This window comes from Pimephales promelas, chromosome 2 (genome assembly GCF_988280905.1).
Source record: "Pimephales promelas chromosome 2, fPimPro1.hap1.1, whole genome shotgun sequence".
NCBI lineage: Eukaryota > Metazoa > Chordata > Actinopteri > Cypriniformes > Leuciscidae > Pimephales > Pimephales promelas.
This window is the reverse complement of record NC_142770.1, coordinates 25,305,836-25,318,332: the sequence shown is the minus strand read 5'-3', so window position 1 is coordinate 25,318,332 and position 12,497 is coordinate 25,305,836. Positions and strand designations below refer to the sequence as shown.

Below are 12,497 nucleotides of genomic sequence, written 5' to 3'. Positions count from 1 at the left end.
CTCAAATAACCAAACTTCATGATGAAGTGATCAAGAATAATCTAAAGCAATGCATAATCTTATTTAGCCAACATAATGTATACACTTTTTTGTTACAAGTTAAATTAATATGAGAGGATTTGAGCCTCGAGTATGCCGATCTCAGCACTGTTGAGGGAAGTCTAACTTAAACTGCCTAATTGGCCAAATCATCAGAAATGTTTGTGATTGGATACATTGTTTAAAAACCTATTTATATTAGTTTTGATGCTCTCAAAACCCTAATCACCAAATCTGTTAACGTTTAAGTCAGATGAGTTCAACAAAACTCTGGCGTTTCAGCGATTGCTAATCTGACACCTCTGATTGGCCATTTCATTCATGAGCTCAGTCGTGTGTGATTGGTTATAGTGCGCAATGCCAATGGCTTGTTTTCTGTTTTGGTTAAAAATAATCATGGACCTTGCTGATATTTTGAGTTATGTCAGGTAGTAGCAATATTTTGCTTGATTTTCATACTTTTATTTAAAAAAAAACAGCGTTTAACACCGATAGGCCTTACAGTTCAGTAAAACTCCTTCCGTTTGCTTTTACACCTATAAACTTTAAAAACGTCTCAGTTTGAAATGAATTCACAGTGGACTACCTATCTTATCCCACTAGGCAGTAAATCATTATATAAATTAACCATGGTTTCATTAGGCTATAGTAAAAGTGTAGTAAATATGTTTTTTGGCATTGATTCCCATTTGTATAACCACAGTTTTACTATAATACCATGGTTAAACTATGGTTAGTGTAGCAAAAGCATGGTTCATTTGTGTTTACCATGGTTAAACTATATAATAACCATTTTTGTAGTAAAACCATGGTTAGTTTTCATAAGGGGGTGACATAATACTCATTATACATCACCTTCTGATTGAATGAAAGGTATAGGACTAAATCCTAATCTGTAATTACAAACTGTGGAGTACTTGCCTATGTCACGTGTAACTGCAAATCAATAAGACATGGATTTGCAATTTAAAACAGAAGCGTTTATTAATAGCCAACACCATAAATTGCCATTCATTTACGTTGCAAATAAAAACAGCTAATATTCATTACGAGATAAAAACGTTTCCTACGCAGTGCCTAAATAAATGAAATGCAAAAAAAAAAAACAAATATTAGGAAACATTTAAAAGGAAAAATGGAAACCTGCTTACAATTAAAAAATAACTGATGCAACAGTGGCGCACACACGAGCCGCGTTTCGCCTTTGTTTACATGCGTAGCACTCTCTTCCGCGTGGAAAAATAGACCCGGACACTTAATTTATCGATGAACAAAGAACTAAAATCACGCAAACCTGTACATTTACTTTGAACATTTGATGAAAACCTAGAAGAGCTGTTAGCGGTGTAGCGATATGCAGTGGAGCTGAGGGAACACGTGAGCGATCGAGCGGAGGGATACAGGAGCGCACAGCGGCGCAGCTGCGCAGAGACGCGCAGGACACAGAGAGAGCGAGATTAAATGCTGGAGTGTTGACATTTTTCATTTCTGCTCGAAATAAACACACGCATCGCGACTATGCCGGGGATGATGGACAAAGGCTCTGAGTATCTGGGGAAAGGTCGCTCGAACGGGACGAAAAGCCCGTCTAACGCCTCGAATGGACATTTTTCCGACGAGAGCGGCAGCGACGACGAGCACGGTATAGCCTCAAACACCCCTGCGGAGGTTGTTTATGCATATTGGAATAATACACGCAGTTTGATCAATACGAAACCTCACACAATGGTTCTTGTTTTCAGATGTGGGCATGCGTGTGGGATCAGATTATCAAGCTAATATTCCTGAATTTGATCCAGGTAGGAATAATCTCCGCTTTCCTCCTTTAAGAACCTGACGGACTGTGGTAGCCTCGGTACACCTTTAATAAATTTGTTATATAATGAATATACAAAAAGTCGCTTTGGGCTCTTTTAAGCATTGAATGGTCAATAATAATATTTTAAATCTTTTTTAATGCTATTGAATGATTTTGTATTCACGAAAAGCTTTTTTGTGAAAAGATGTTAGCTTCCTCGCTTAGCCACTTATTAGCTAATATAATTACCCAGTAACTTTGACACATGATCAATGTGAGTCACGGGTTTATGCTGCGATTTGTTAATTTATAAACCACATATTTAATCTGGAAATAAGTTAACGCTTATAGTTGCAGAGTTGTGTGCCGTTCAAAACTGAATTGAGAATCCGATTAAAATCCCATTTCATTCCTGAATCTAACGTTAGCAAATAGGACGCAGAATTTGAAATGGGAGTGAATTTAACGATCAAATACTTGCTGTAACATGCAACACTTACTACCTTTTTAATAAATACTGGTCAAACTAAACTCGCATTAACAGTTTTGACAGGACTGACATTACCAAGTAATTTTCTCATTCAAGAAGTATCTTTTTTGTTGTCTGGAACAAATTTAGTGACTTAGTTGTAGTTTCATTGTTTCTTTATGAACTGAATGTTTACAAATGACAACAACGATATAAAGAAATGTAAACGTTTTATTAATTAACAATGAAATGCAAGTACAACACTTTTTATTTTAAATAATTTAATGATATTAGAATGATATTTTTGACATGTAATACTTACATTTTGTGTTGTCGTTTTGTAGGGGCCACAAAATACAGTGATAAAGACAATGGTGGCATGTTGGTTTGGTCTCCATATCACACAATAGTTGATTTGAAATGTAAGTTTTTGCAACTGACTTTTTTTGTCTTATACATTATGAAAAATACTTTCATATTTATATTGTCTATAATGCAATTTGTGTCTGTAATGCATCCCCCCCACAGTGGACGAGTACATTGCAATCGCGAAAGAAAAGCATGGATACAACGTTGAGCAGGTAAGCCTCGAGAACCCCGAGGTCCGAGATATCCCAGTTTTCAGGGACGGCTGACGTACGGATGCTCCTCTTCTGTGCTCCGCAGGCTCTCGGCATGCTCTTCTGGCACAAACACAACATCGAGAAGTCACTCGCTGATCTCCCTAACTTCACCCCCTTCCCTGATGAGTGGACGGTGGAGGACAAGGTGTTGTTTGAACAGGCGTTCAGTTTTCATGGGAAGAGCTTCCATAGGATCCAGCAGATGGTGAGTCACGGCCAGAGGGTTCATCTCAAAATCAAAAAGAGACAGATCATAAATTACAATCTGGATTTAGAAAACAAAACCTTTTTTAGGATCGCAAGACTTTTTCCAACACATTTTCACGTCAAATGTTCTCATTATAATTCAACCAGGTTTTAAATGATTCTCATTATCTACTTGATATTGTAATAGAGTGATATTTCATATTATTTAATTAGGTTACTGAACTGCATTTGCCGTTTAATTTAAATTAGCATCATTTAGAAGGAAGTACAATAATTACTGCCGTTATGTTTAAAGGGATAGTTATTGAAATTAATTTTTGGTATGTTTTATCTTATCTCAAGGGCATCTAAGATGTAGGTGTCTTTGTATCCGCAGTATTTTCAGTTTTCAAACCGTTCTTGTCTGTCAGTCATATAATGGAGGTCTATGGTCACCAGCTCAAAGAGCATGCTGTGCTTACAAGAGGTAAAAACTATATAAATACTGTTCGTTTTCTCACACAAACCGCTCATTTCGTGTCTTAGGCCGTCAATGTGTACTTACATTTCGAGTCATTAAATCATGTTTAATCTGGACTTCTCTGTGCATGCTCTTTGAGGTGGTGACCATAGACCTCCATTATATGACTGACAGACAAGAACGGTTTGACCTAAAAATATCAAAATTGAAAATACTGCGGAAACAAAGACACCTACATCTTGGATGCCCTTGAGGTAAGATAAAACATGACAAAAATTAATTTCAAAGTGAAATATCCCTTTAAATATCTTGCAATTGCATTTATTTATTGCTTTATTGGTGAAAATTGTAAAAATGTAACATTTCTTATTTTTGGATCAAAAGGTCATGTGCTTAATTAATATTACAAAGCAAAATGAAATTTGTAAAAAAAAAAATTATACATTACTGTAAGTATAATTTATTTGTATTATTTATGTTGTATTTTGAAATCGGATTCATAGGAAGTGCCGACCATCGTTATCGTTATTTGCCTTTTTTTAATCATTAATTCTAGAATTTGATATTTGATTGCAGTTGCCGGACAAATCTATATCCAGCCTCGTGAAGTACTACTATTCGTGGAAAAAAACACGGTCCCGGACAAGTCTAATGGACCGGCAAGCGAGAAAGCTGGCGAACCGGAATAATCAAGATGAAAGGTCATTCATTCTTTGAGCTCAGTATTTAGTTCAGTCTTTCTAATGTTTCAGGCACTCACTTATTTTTTGTGTTTGTTGTATTAGTGAGGAAGAGATGGAAGAGGCCAACCCCATTGAGGCCAATGACAGTGATTATGACCCTACGAAAGAGGCAAAGAAGGAGGTAATGCCATTATATTAGTAATACTAGTTATGTTTAAATGTGTTCCCCAGTATATTTGTACCATATTATACTGCATTTTTAAGCTATAAAACAGCATAGCTTGTTACTAGTATTATATTTACCCCAACAGGCAAGTGATTCAGTGTCCACAACTTTGGTTCCTATAAATTATACTAAATAATGCACTATGTTAGCCTATAAATTATATTTTACTTAACCTGTTCATGATATCTTGATTATTTAATGTATATTTAAAATATCTTTCTTGAAAATGACAACTGTGTAAATTATTATATTGTAATAACACAAGTTAATGCAAAAACTGCCTTATGTTCAGTTTAAATGTTTTCATACAATGTGTTGATTGTTATATCTAAAAAATAAATAGCATCTGAATTTAGGTTAAAAGTCTAGGTTACAACCTTTAATGTTATAGCAATGTGCAGCTCCCTATATAGTTTACAGCATTAGCAGATTTTTTTTTAATCCTTGTGAAAAGTTTAATTGTTATTAAATTAATTTAAAGACAAAGACAATTTTTTCATTAAACAAAAATTTTAAACAAAAAATTACCTTTCTAAACCGAACCGAGCCGAGACATCAAAACCATGGGACCGAACCGTCAGTTTTGTGTATCATTACACACCTAATAAAGACTAGTATATTGCTAATTAGAGTAGTATAATAAATCCCTGCGGCAGCTCTTAAAGTGTCAGCAGCCTAATATACCGGCTGCCAAATTATGAGATAATATAAAAAAAATATCGAAATGACAGTTTTTCCCCATGGTATCGATGTCAAAATTGTGGCCAGTGAAAATGCTGAGTGGCTTTGCTAAACCACTAGGCATATACGTGCGAAAGTTAATTTCAAGCCCTGCATGTAACTAACAAAAGGGAATATGACCGTACACTTCAGCTTTTCCATACAGTAATTTGTTTGGGTGTCACAATATATTGCAATACAAAAATGCAACAGTATGTATTGAGGATAGTTAGTTCACCCAAAATAAAAATGCTATATATAATGTTGAATATTATGTATAATAATGCAATGGGGGATATTTGTGTTCCTGATAATGTCTGACGTTACCAGTAAAAAGTGGCCGACATTATTTTAAATATGTCTAGTCAGTGACCGAGTGCATATTCGTCTATAATAATCCTGTATTTCAGCTTCAGAATCATGAATATTGTTATTCTGGTGTCTCTATTGACCTGTGCTTTGGGTTTCAGCACCAAGTCAAGGCCTATTCTTTCACACACACAATGATCAATCAACAGTGCATTTTTTGTTGAGTATCGCAGTAATATTATATTATTACCAGCATCATGATATGTAGCGAATCGTGACATGAGGGTACCGTCACACCGCTAGTAATCTGTTCCCCCCGACAGAGTCAACCAGAGCCTCAGACGCTGAGCTCCAAAATAGGTCTGGGCCGGCGAGAGCACCAGACGCTGCAGCACCGGCACCACAGCCAGCGGTCCAAGTGCCGGCCGCCCAAAGGCATGTTCCTCACGCAGGAGGACGTGGTGGCGATCTCCTGCAGCTCCAGCGCTGCCAGCTCAGTCCTGCGGCAGCTCGACAGCGAGCTCGTGTCCCTCAAACGGCAGGTGCGCTGAGGCTCATTAGTTAATGTATTATCTAACACGAGAAATGCGTTTGTTAATCTTTGATAATGTTTGTTTATACAAATGAAGCTGTTAGTTCACAGTGCATTCACTAATGTTAACAATATGTTAGTGTAGTTTTAGTAAATGTTGAAATGAACATTAACAAAGATAAATAAATACTATATAAGTGAGGTTCATTTTTACCTCATGCTAACGTAATACAATGAACTAATGAACCTTATTGTAAAGTGTTAGAGAATTAGTAAATGACAGGCAAAGCCTTTGAAGAAGATTGTCGACGTGACGTCTTCGTTCCTCCTCACATGTTCAGCTGGTTTCCTTCAGGTCCAGAATGCCAAGCAGTTGAACAGCGGACTCAAGCAGAAGATTGAAGACGGCATTGATGAATTCAGACTGCCTGAGGTACTTATGCGCACGTCAATCTGAAGCATATCCGGGGTTGCTTGCATGTTAATATCATTAAAGTAGTGATGAGTCAACTTTATTTTCTATAGCGCTTTATGCAATACAGATGTTTTTACTGGTGATCTAATGATCAGATATTAATTAATCAATTAAAAATGACTTAAGCTGGACAATAACTTTATTCTTGAGCCGTCATTATCACTGTAAAGCTGCTCTGAAACAGTCCATATTGTTAAAAGTGCTGTATAAATGAAGGTGACTTGACTTTTACAGCAGCTTTACAGTGATCACAGGAAATGTATGTATTTCTGCTGAAGTTGTAAAGAGCATCAATTATTAAATTGGTTCATTTCATCTATAACGCTTTTGATTGTATTTAAATGATATTTGTATTTTTGTTATTCAACTTTTGCCTTGAAAATACCCTTGGATGTTGACATGACACTAAATAAAACAATCTGAAAGCAGTTCTGCAGAAAATGTTCAGTTCTCGTATAACCGGTATTGTTGAATATTACGTGTCCCTAACGGTGTTGTCTTCGTTCCAGTGCACCCAAAAGATCAACGCCCGCTGGACAACAGATGAGCAGCTCTTGGCAGTACAAGGTATATAAACCGCAAACCGCTTCAGTTCCACAGCTGATTGGTGATGCTCAGGTCGGCTTTTTTCCCAACCCGCGGGTCCCGCTTTTATGATATATTTTGGCCCGCCCTGCAGCACTGTGTCTATTTTTACCGCCTGACCCGCACCCGCGACCATTAAATAGACATGGGTATTGCAATGTAAATAAAAACAGCCTTTATTTCAGTCTGAAAGTGCTTGGAAACATCGCCCTGTAAACTGGCAACAACAGACGATTATGAATATGAACCATAAATCAGGTCATTAATAAGCCAGGCCTACTATTAAACATTCACAAAGCAGCATTTACAAGTGCCCGTTTTGTGACTCTCCTGTTCGAACTCATTCATCAAAATGAACAAATCTTTTCCAGAGTCAACTTGTTCATTTCGTTCATTGAATGAACCAAATGACACCAAAAAAGATTTGTTAATTTTGATAAACGAGTTCGAACAGGAGAGTCACGAAAGTTCATCACAGAACAGAGCAAGGCGAGCGTTTGTGCTTATAAAACTTAAACTTTGTTATTTATTTATTAAATGAGCGATCGTTTCGCTTGATAAGACCCTTATTCATCGTCTGGAATCGTGTAAAGCCCTTTGAACAGTTTGCACTGAAACTGTCTTTTGGACCTTGAACCGTTTGGTTCCCGTTGAAATCCATTGTAATTTTGGATTGTCACATTCACATTTTTTTAAAAGTGAACTACTCCTCTAATATAGGCTGGAAATTGCAGTCAACATGCATTTTTTTTTTTTATTAGCTCGCCCTGTAAACAAAGTGACATTTCTTTCCGCGCCCCACGGTTACGAGTCGACCCGCGCATCACTACAACTGTTCTTATGCAGGATGTCATTCATGACATCCTTTTTTTGCACCATTCCACCAGGAGTACGAAAATATGGGAAGGACTTCCAGGCTATTGCTGACGTCATTGGCAATAAAACCGTGGGACAGGTAAAGAATTTCTTTGTGAACTATCGGCGGCGGTTTAACCTGGACGAGGTGCTTCAGGAATGGGAGGCGGAACAGGGCACTCGCACTCCCAACGGAGATGGAGCCAATTCTGGTGAGGATGGGAAACACAGCAACACCTCCTCAGGGAAGAGCACAGATGAGGAAGAGGAAGAGGTAAGGGTTAGGCCTCATTAGATTTACTAGGATACTTGCCAAGGCAGGCGTTTTGAGATCAATCAGCATTGTGAATTGTGTCAATTCTGTTTCAATGCTTAAATTGGCACAGTTTGAAAACGTGCAAATGCTAAACCTTTGTGAACGTGCAGCCCTGACTCAAACGGGACACTGATTAGTAAAAATATTTACGTCAAACAAATATTATGTTCAACGCTAATGGAAATAAATACACACAAAATATTGATTCGTGGCAATTTACACCACAAATCATTGTTTTACAGCATCAGAACTTTGTTATAAAAATCAGCATCTGCACCAAATTGCACATGAAGCACGAAAATGAAGGTGGTAATGTTTTATAATTAAGGCCTGAGCACACAGGGATGCTTATCACCGATGTTTCGTGTGCAAATGTTCACACAGTCAAAATCGCTTGAACACAGACGTGTCGAGAAACGCTGCCAAAAAGCACGCGCGATTATCGTTTCGGTGTGCACGAGGCTTTATGCTAATAGGCCTTTTACTAAACTAAACTATCTATCAGATGACAGAAGGCACGTAGTAGATTGTGTGACAGGTTTTAGTTTTGATCATTTTGCTAGTTTAGAAGTCTTAGAAATTGTGTATCAAATGTACAGTGGGGTGAAAAATGTCAGGTAACACTTTACAATAAGATTCATTAGTTATTAACTAACATTAACCATGAGCACTACATTTGTTGCAGTATTTATTAATCTTTGTTAACGTTAGTTAATAAAAAATACCAGTCATTCATTGTTCATGTTCGTTCACAGTGTATTAACTACTGTTAACAATATTTTAATAAAGCATTACTAAATGTTGAAATTAACATTTTACAATGTGTAATAAATAAGTGCAGTTTATGTTAGCTAATGAACCTTATTGTAAAGTGTTACCAAATGTCTCATGTTTGACTGAACACCTCCTTTAATAACCAAGAGGGGATGTTTTTGGTTTTGCTGTTGGAGTTGTGCTCTACATAAACCTTGTCTTCTCTCACAATCAGGGTCAGGTGACCCCAGCCTCGGGCCCGTCTCCTGTAGCCGCGTCCTCCTCATCCTCCTCTTCATCATCTCTGCCGGCCTCGCTCCACCAGCCTCCACCTCTCCTGCGCCCCTCTCTCCCCGCCACCCCGGCGTTACACCGCCAGCCTCCGCCTCTGCAGCAACAGGCCCGCTTCCTGCAGCCCCGGCCCGCCCTGCACCAGCCCCCGCCCCTCATCCGGCCCTCCGCCCCCCTGCCCCCCCGCCTCAACCCCCGACCGGCAGCACCTGTCCCGGCGCCGGGGCCGCCACCACCCTCTCTGCTGGAGACGCCCTCCTCCTCCTCCTCATCATCGCTACACTGACCTGCTCATACACCTGTGGCGGTGCAGGGGAAGCTAGCCGTTAGCTCGCAGCGCTCGTTGTGAATACTAGAGAAAGAGGATTGTTTTAAACTGTATATATTAGTTATGTAACTTGTCTATTTATTTGAACTGATTTTCTTTCTGATTTTAGGTTTTGTAATCATGTTGTACTTTAAAGGGATAGTTCACCCGAAAATGAAGAAAATTAGCCCATGATTTACTGACCCTGAGTGTTTTTGACATTCTTCTTTTAGACGAATACAATCAGAGTATTAAGTAATGTCCTGTCTCTTCCAAGCTTTATAATGGCAGTGGTCGGCTGTATATTTTTTGGAAGTCTATGAAAGTGCGTTGATCCATGATAAAAGTGCGTCTATCCGTGTTAAAAGTGCGTCTATCCATGTTAAAAGTGTGTCCATCCATGATAAAAGTGCATCTATCCATGTTAAAAGTGCATCTATCCATGATAAAAGTGCATCTATCCATGATAAAAGTGTCTATCCATGTTAAAAGTGTGTCAATCCATGATAAAAGTGCGTCTATCCATGATAAAAGTGCGTCGATCCATGATAAAAGTGCGTCGATCCATGATAAGTGCGTCAATCCATGATAAAAGTGCATCTATCCATCATAAAAGTGCATCTATCCATGATAAAATTGCGTCAATCCATTAAATAAAAGTGCGTCTATCTATGATAAAAGTGCGTCTATCCATGTTAAAAGTGTCTATCCATGATAAAAGTGTCTATCCATCATAAAAGTGCATCTATCCATGTTAAAAGTGTCTATCCATGATAAAAGTGTCTATCCATCATAAAAGTGCATCTATCCATGTTAAAAGTGATAAAAGTGCGTCTATCCATGATAAAAGTGCGTCTATCCATTATAAAAGGGCGTCTATCCATGATAAAAGTGCATCTATTCATCATAAAAGTGCGTCTATCCATCATAAAAGTGCGTCTATCCATGATAAAAGTGCATCTATCCATCATAAAAGTGCGTCTATCCATGTTAAAAATGCATGTATTAAGTGCTTCACACGACAGGTTAATAAAGGCCTTTTATTAAGCGCGAGTTTTGAAAACGAGATGTGGGAGGAGCTTGAGTTTGTTGAACCGCGAGAGGCGCCTAAGCTTACGATACTGCTACGTCACACATCGATATATCTATATTTAAAACTTTATCGGCAAAAGAGAAACGCTTGACTCAATACATGACGTAACGATGAAGGCTGTTGGCCAGTGCTGTGTGTTAGGAGTCGACTTGCATACGGTATGGTCTCTTCCGGAAGCTGGTTATTTTAGAGGAGAAAGTTTTAAATATGGATATTTTTCTTCGCTTCAGAAGGCCTTTATGAACCCTGGAGTCTGAGGAACACTTTAATCATGGATGGATGCACTTTGATGGACTTATAATATATAAATATATTCAAATATATACCCATTCACTGCCATTATAAAGCTTGGAAGAGCCAGGACATTTTTTTTTAATATAACTCTGATTATATTCGTCTGAAAGATGTGTGTCATACACAACTAGGATGGGTTCAGGGTGAGTAAATCATCAATCTTCTTCATTTTTGGGTGAACTATCAAAGCAACCTTCAAGTCTTTAAAATATTGTGTTCTGTCTCAGCACTTTTCCTTGTATCTGCGGTGTACCGGCGAACCTCTTTAAACGTGGGGTTGGCTCGGCATCTTGTTGTTCTGTGTTTGTGATTGTCATGTTATCTCGTTTCATATTTAATATTTGGTGCTACAGGATGACAGAAAATCTCCTGTCCTGATTCTTTGCCAGATTCTCTTGCCATCAAAGTGCTCTTAACAAGACAATATAATGAATCTAATGAAAATCATAGGAGAATCTTACTCTCACTTTTTCATGAGTTTTTTATTTTATTTATATATATATATATATATATATATTAGATACCAAAAACTTTCTTAGTCCCTTGAGTATAAAACACTTAATTTCAATGTTGACTCATTATTTTTGTTAATTAGCATTAATTTTGGTTTCTTTATAAACCTGTTTGACATGAATTGTGTAAAGGTTCCACATGTTCCCACCAGACATTAAGCTGTTTCATTAGTGGTGTGCTGTTGGTTGATCAGAGCATGTAGCGTTCCCCTGCTCTCCACCCTGCAGAAAAGTGGGATTGGGATGAACTTCGGATTGGGGATCAGTGGGCCGTGGTTACGTGCACATCATTTTCAAATGAAGGTCTATATTCTGGTTAAACCTGTCTTCTGAAAAGATGTTTACATCCTCCACGGCTCTCAATGTTACTGTGTGTACATGTAATGAGCATTATCTGAATAAACCAATGTGCATTCTTTCCCTGTTTATTCTCTAATGGAAACAATGGTGATCTTCCTGACATTTATTTGATCTATTTAAAGTCCCCCTGTGGTGAAATCCAGCTTTTAATGTTGTTTTTAATATGCTTTAAGTCATACCATGTGTAAGTTCATAAATCGACAGCATTGCTGAGTATTTTCTGCTTAAAACTGCAGTGAACCAAAGACAGTCTCAAAAACACGGGGTTTCCGACGTCACAAACGACCTTGTAACCAATCAGATCAACGTGTGATTGTCAACCAGTGGATCTCCGAGCTTAGTGAGTGAGCGGAGGCGGGGCTCATTTGCCTATTCATAGAACCTCGCATACTAGATGAGGCAAAGGTGTCGAGTTGGATAGATTGACTTTACACAATGTTTGGATATGCGGATATTCACGGGAAATATTCTGAAAAAAAAAATGTCGCATCATCAGAATTAATATGGTAATATATTCGTGTGCAAAGAAGCAGTCACTGTGAAATTGTGTACTTTTTTCCACTTGTGTACCATTTTTCTCCTGGTTAAAT

The 12,497-nt window shown here is 38.0% G+C and overlaps 1 protein-coding gene across 1 annotated transcript; it reads left to right on the top strand.

The window, feature by feature from the left end:
* Positions 1-1,454: 1,454 nt before the first annotated feature.
* rcor3 (REST corepressor 3) lies at positions 1,455-9,843 on the top strand. The gene is made up of 12 exons (XM_039657353.2): positions 1,455-1,681; positions 1,782-1,838; positions 2,651-2,728; positions 2,835-2,887; positions 2,973-3,134; positions 4,173-4,297; positions 4,382-4,460; positions 5,858-6,076; positions 6,422-6,499; positions 7,051-7,108; positions 8,014-8,255; positions 9,286-9,843. The coding sequence occupies exons 1-12, from the start codon at positions 1,558-1,560 to the stop codon at positions 9,625-9,627; spliced, it is 1,617 nt and encodes a 538-aa protein (XP_039513287.2). The 5' UTR covers positions 1,455-1,557; the 3' UTR covers positions 9,628-9,843.
* The last annotated feature ends 2,654 nt before the right edge of the window (positions 9,844-12,497 follow it).

Bases quoted from the DNA above. Each gene is read 5' to 3' on its own strand.
- rcor3 (XM_039657353.2), top strand. From the start codon at position 1,558: ATGCCGGGGATGATGGACAAAGGCTCTGAGTATCTGGGGAAAGGTCGC. The intron at 4,461-5,857 runs GTAATGCCATTA...TCCCCCCGACAG, and splicing joins CGAAAGAGGCAAAGAAGGAG to AGTCAACCAGAGCCTCAGAC. The intron at 6,077-6,421 runs GTGCGCTGAGGC...GGTTTCCTTCAG, and splicing joins TCGTGTCCCTCAAACGGCAG to GTCCAGAATGCCAAGCAGTT.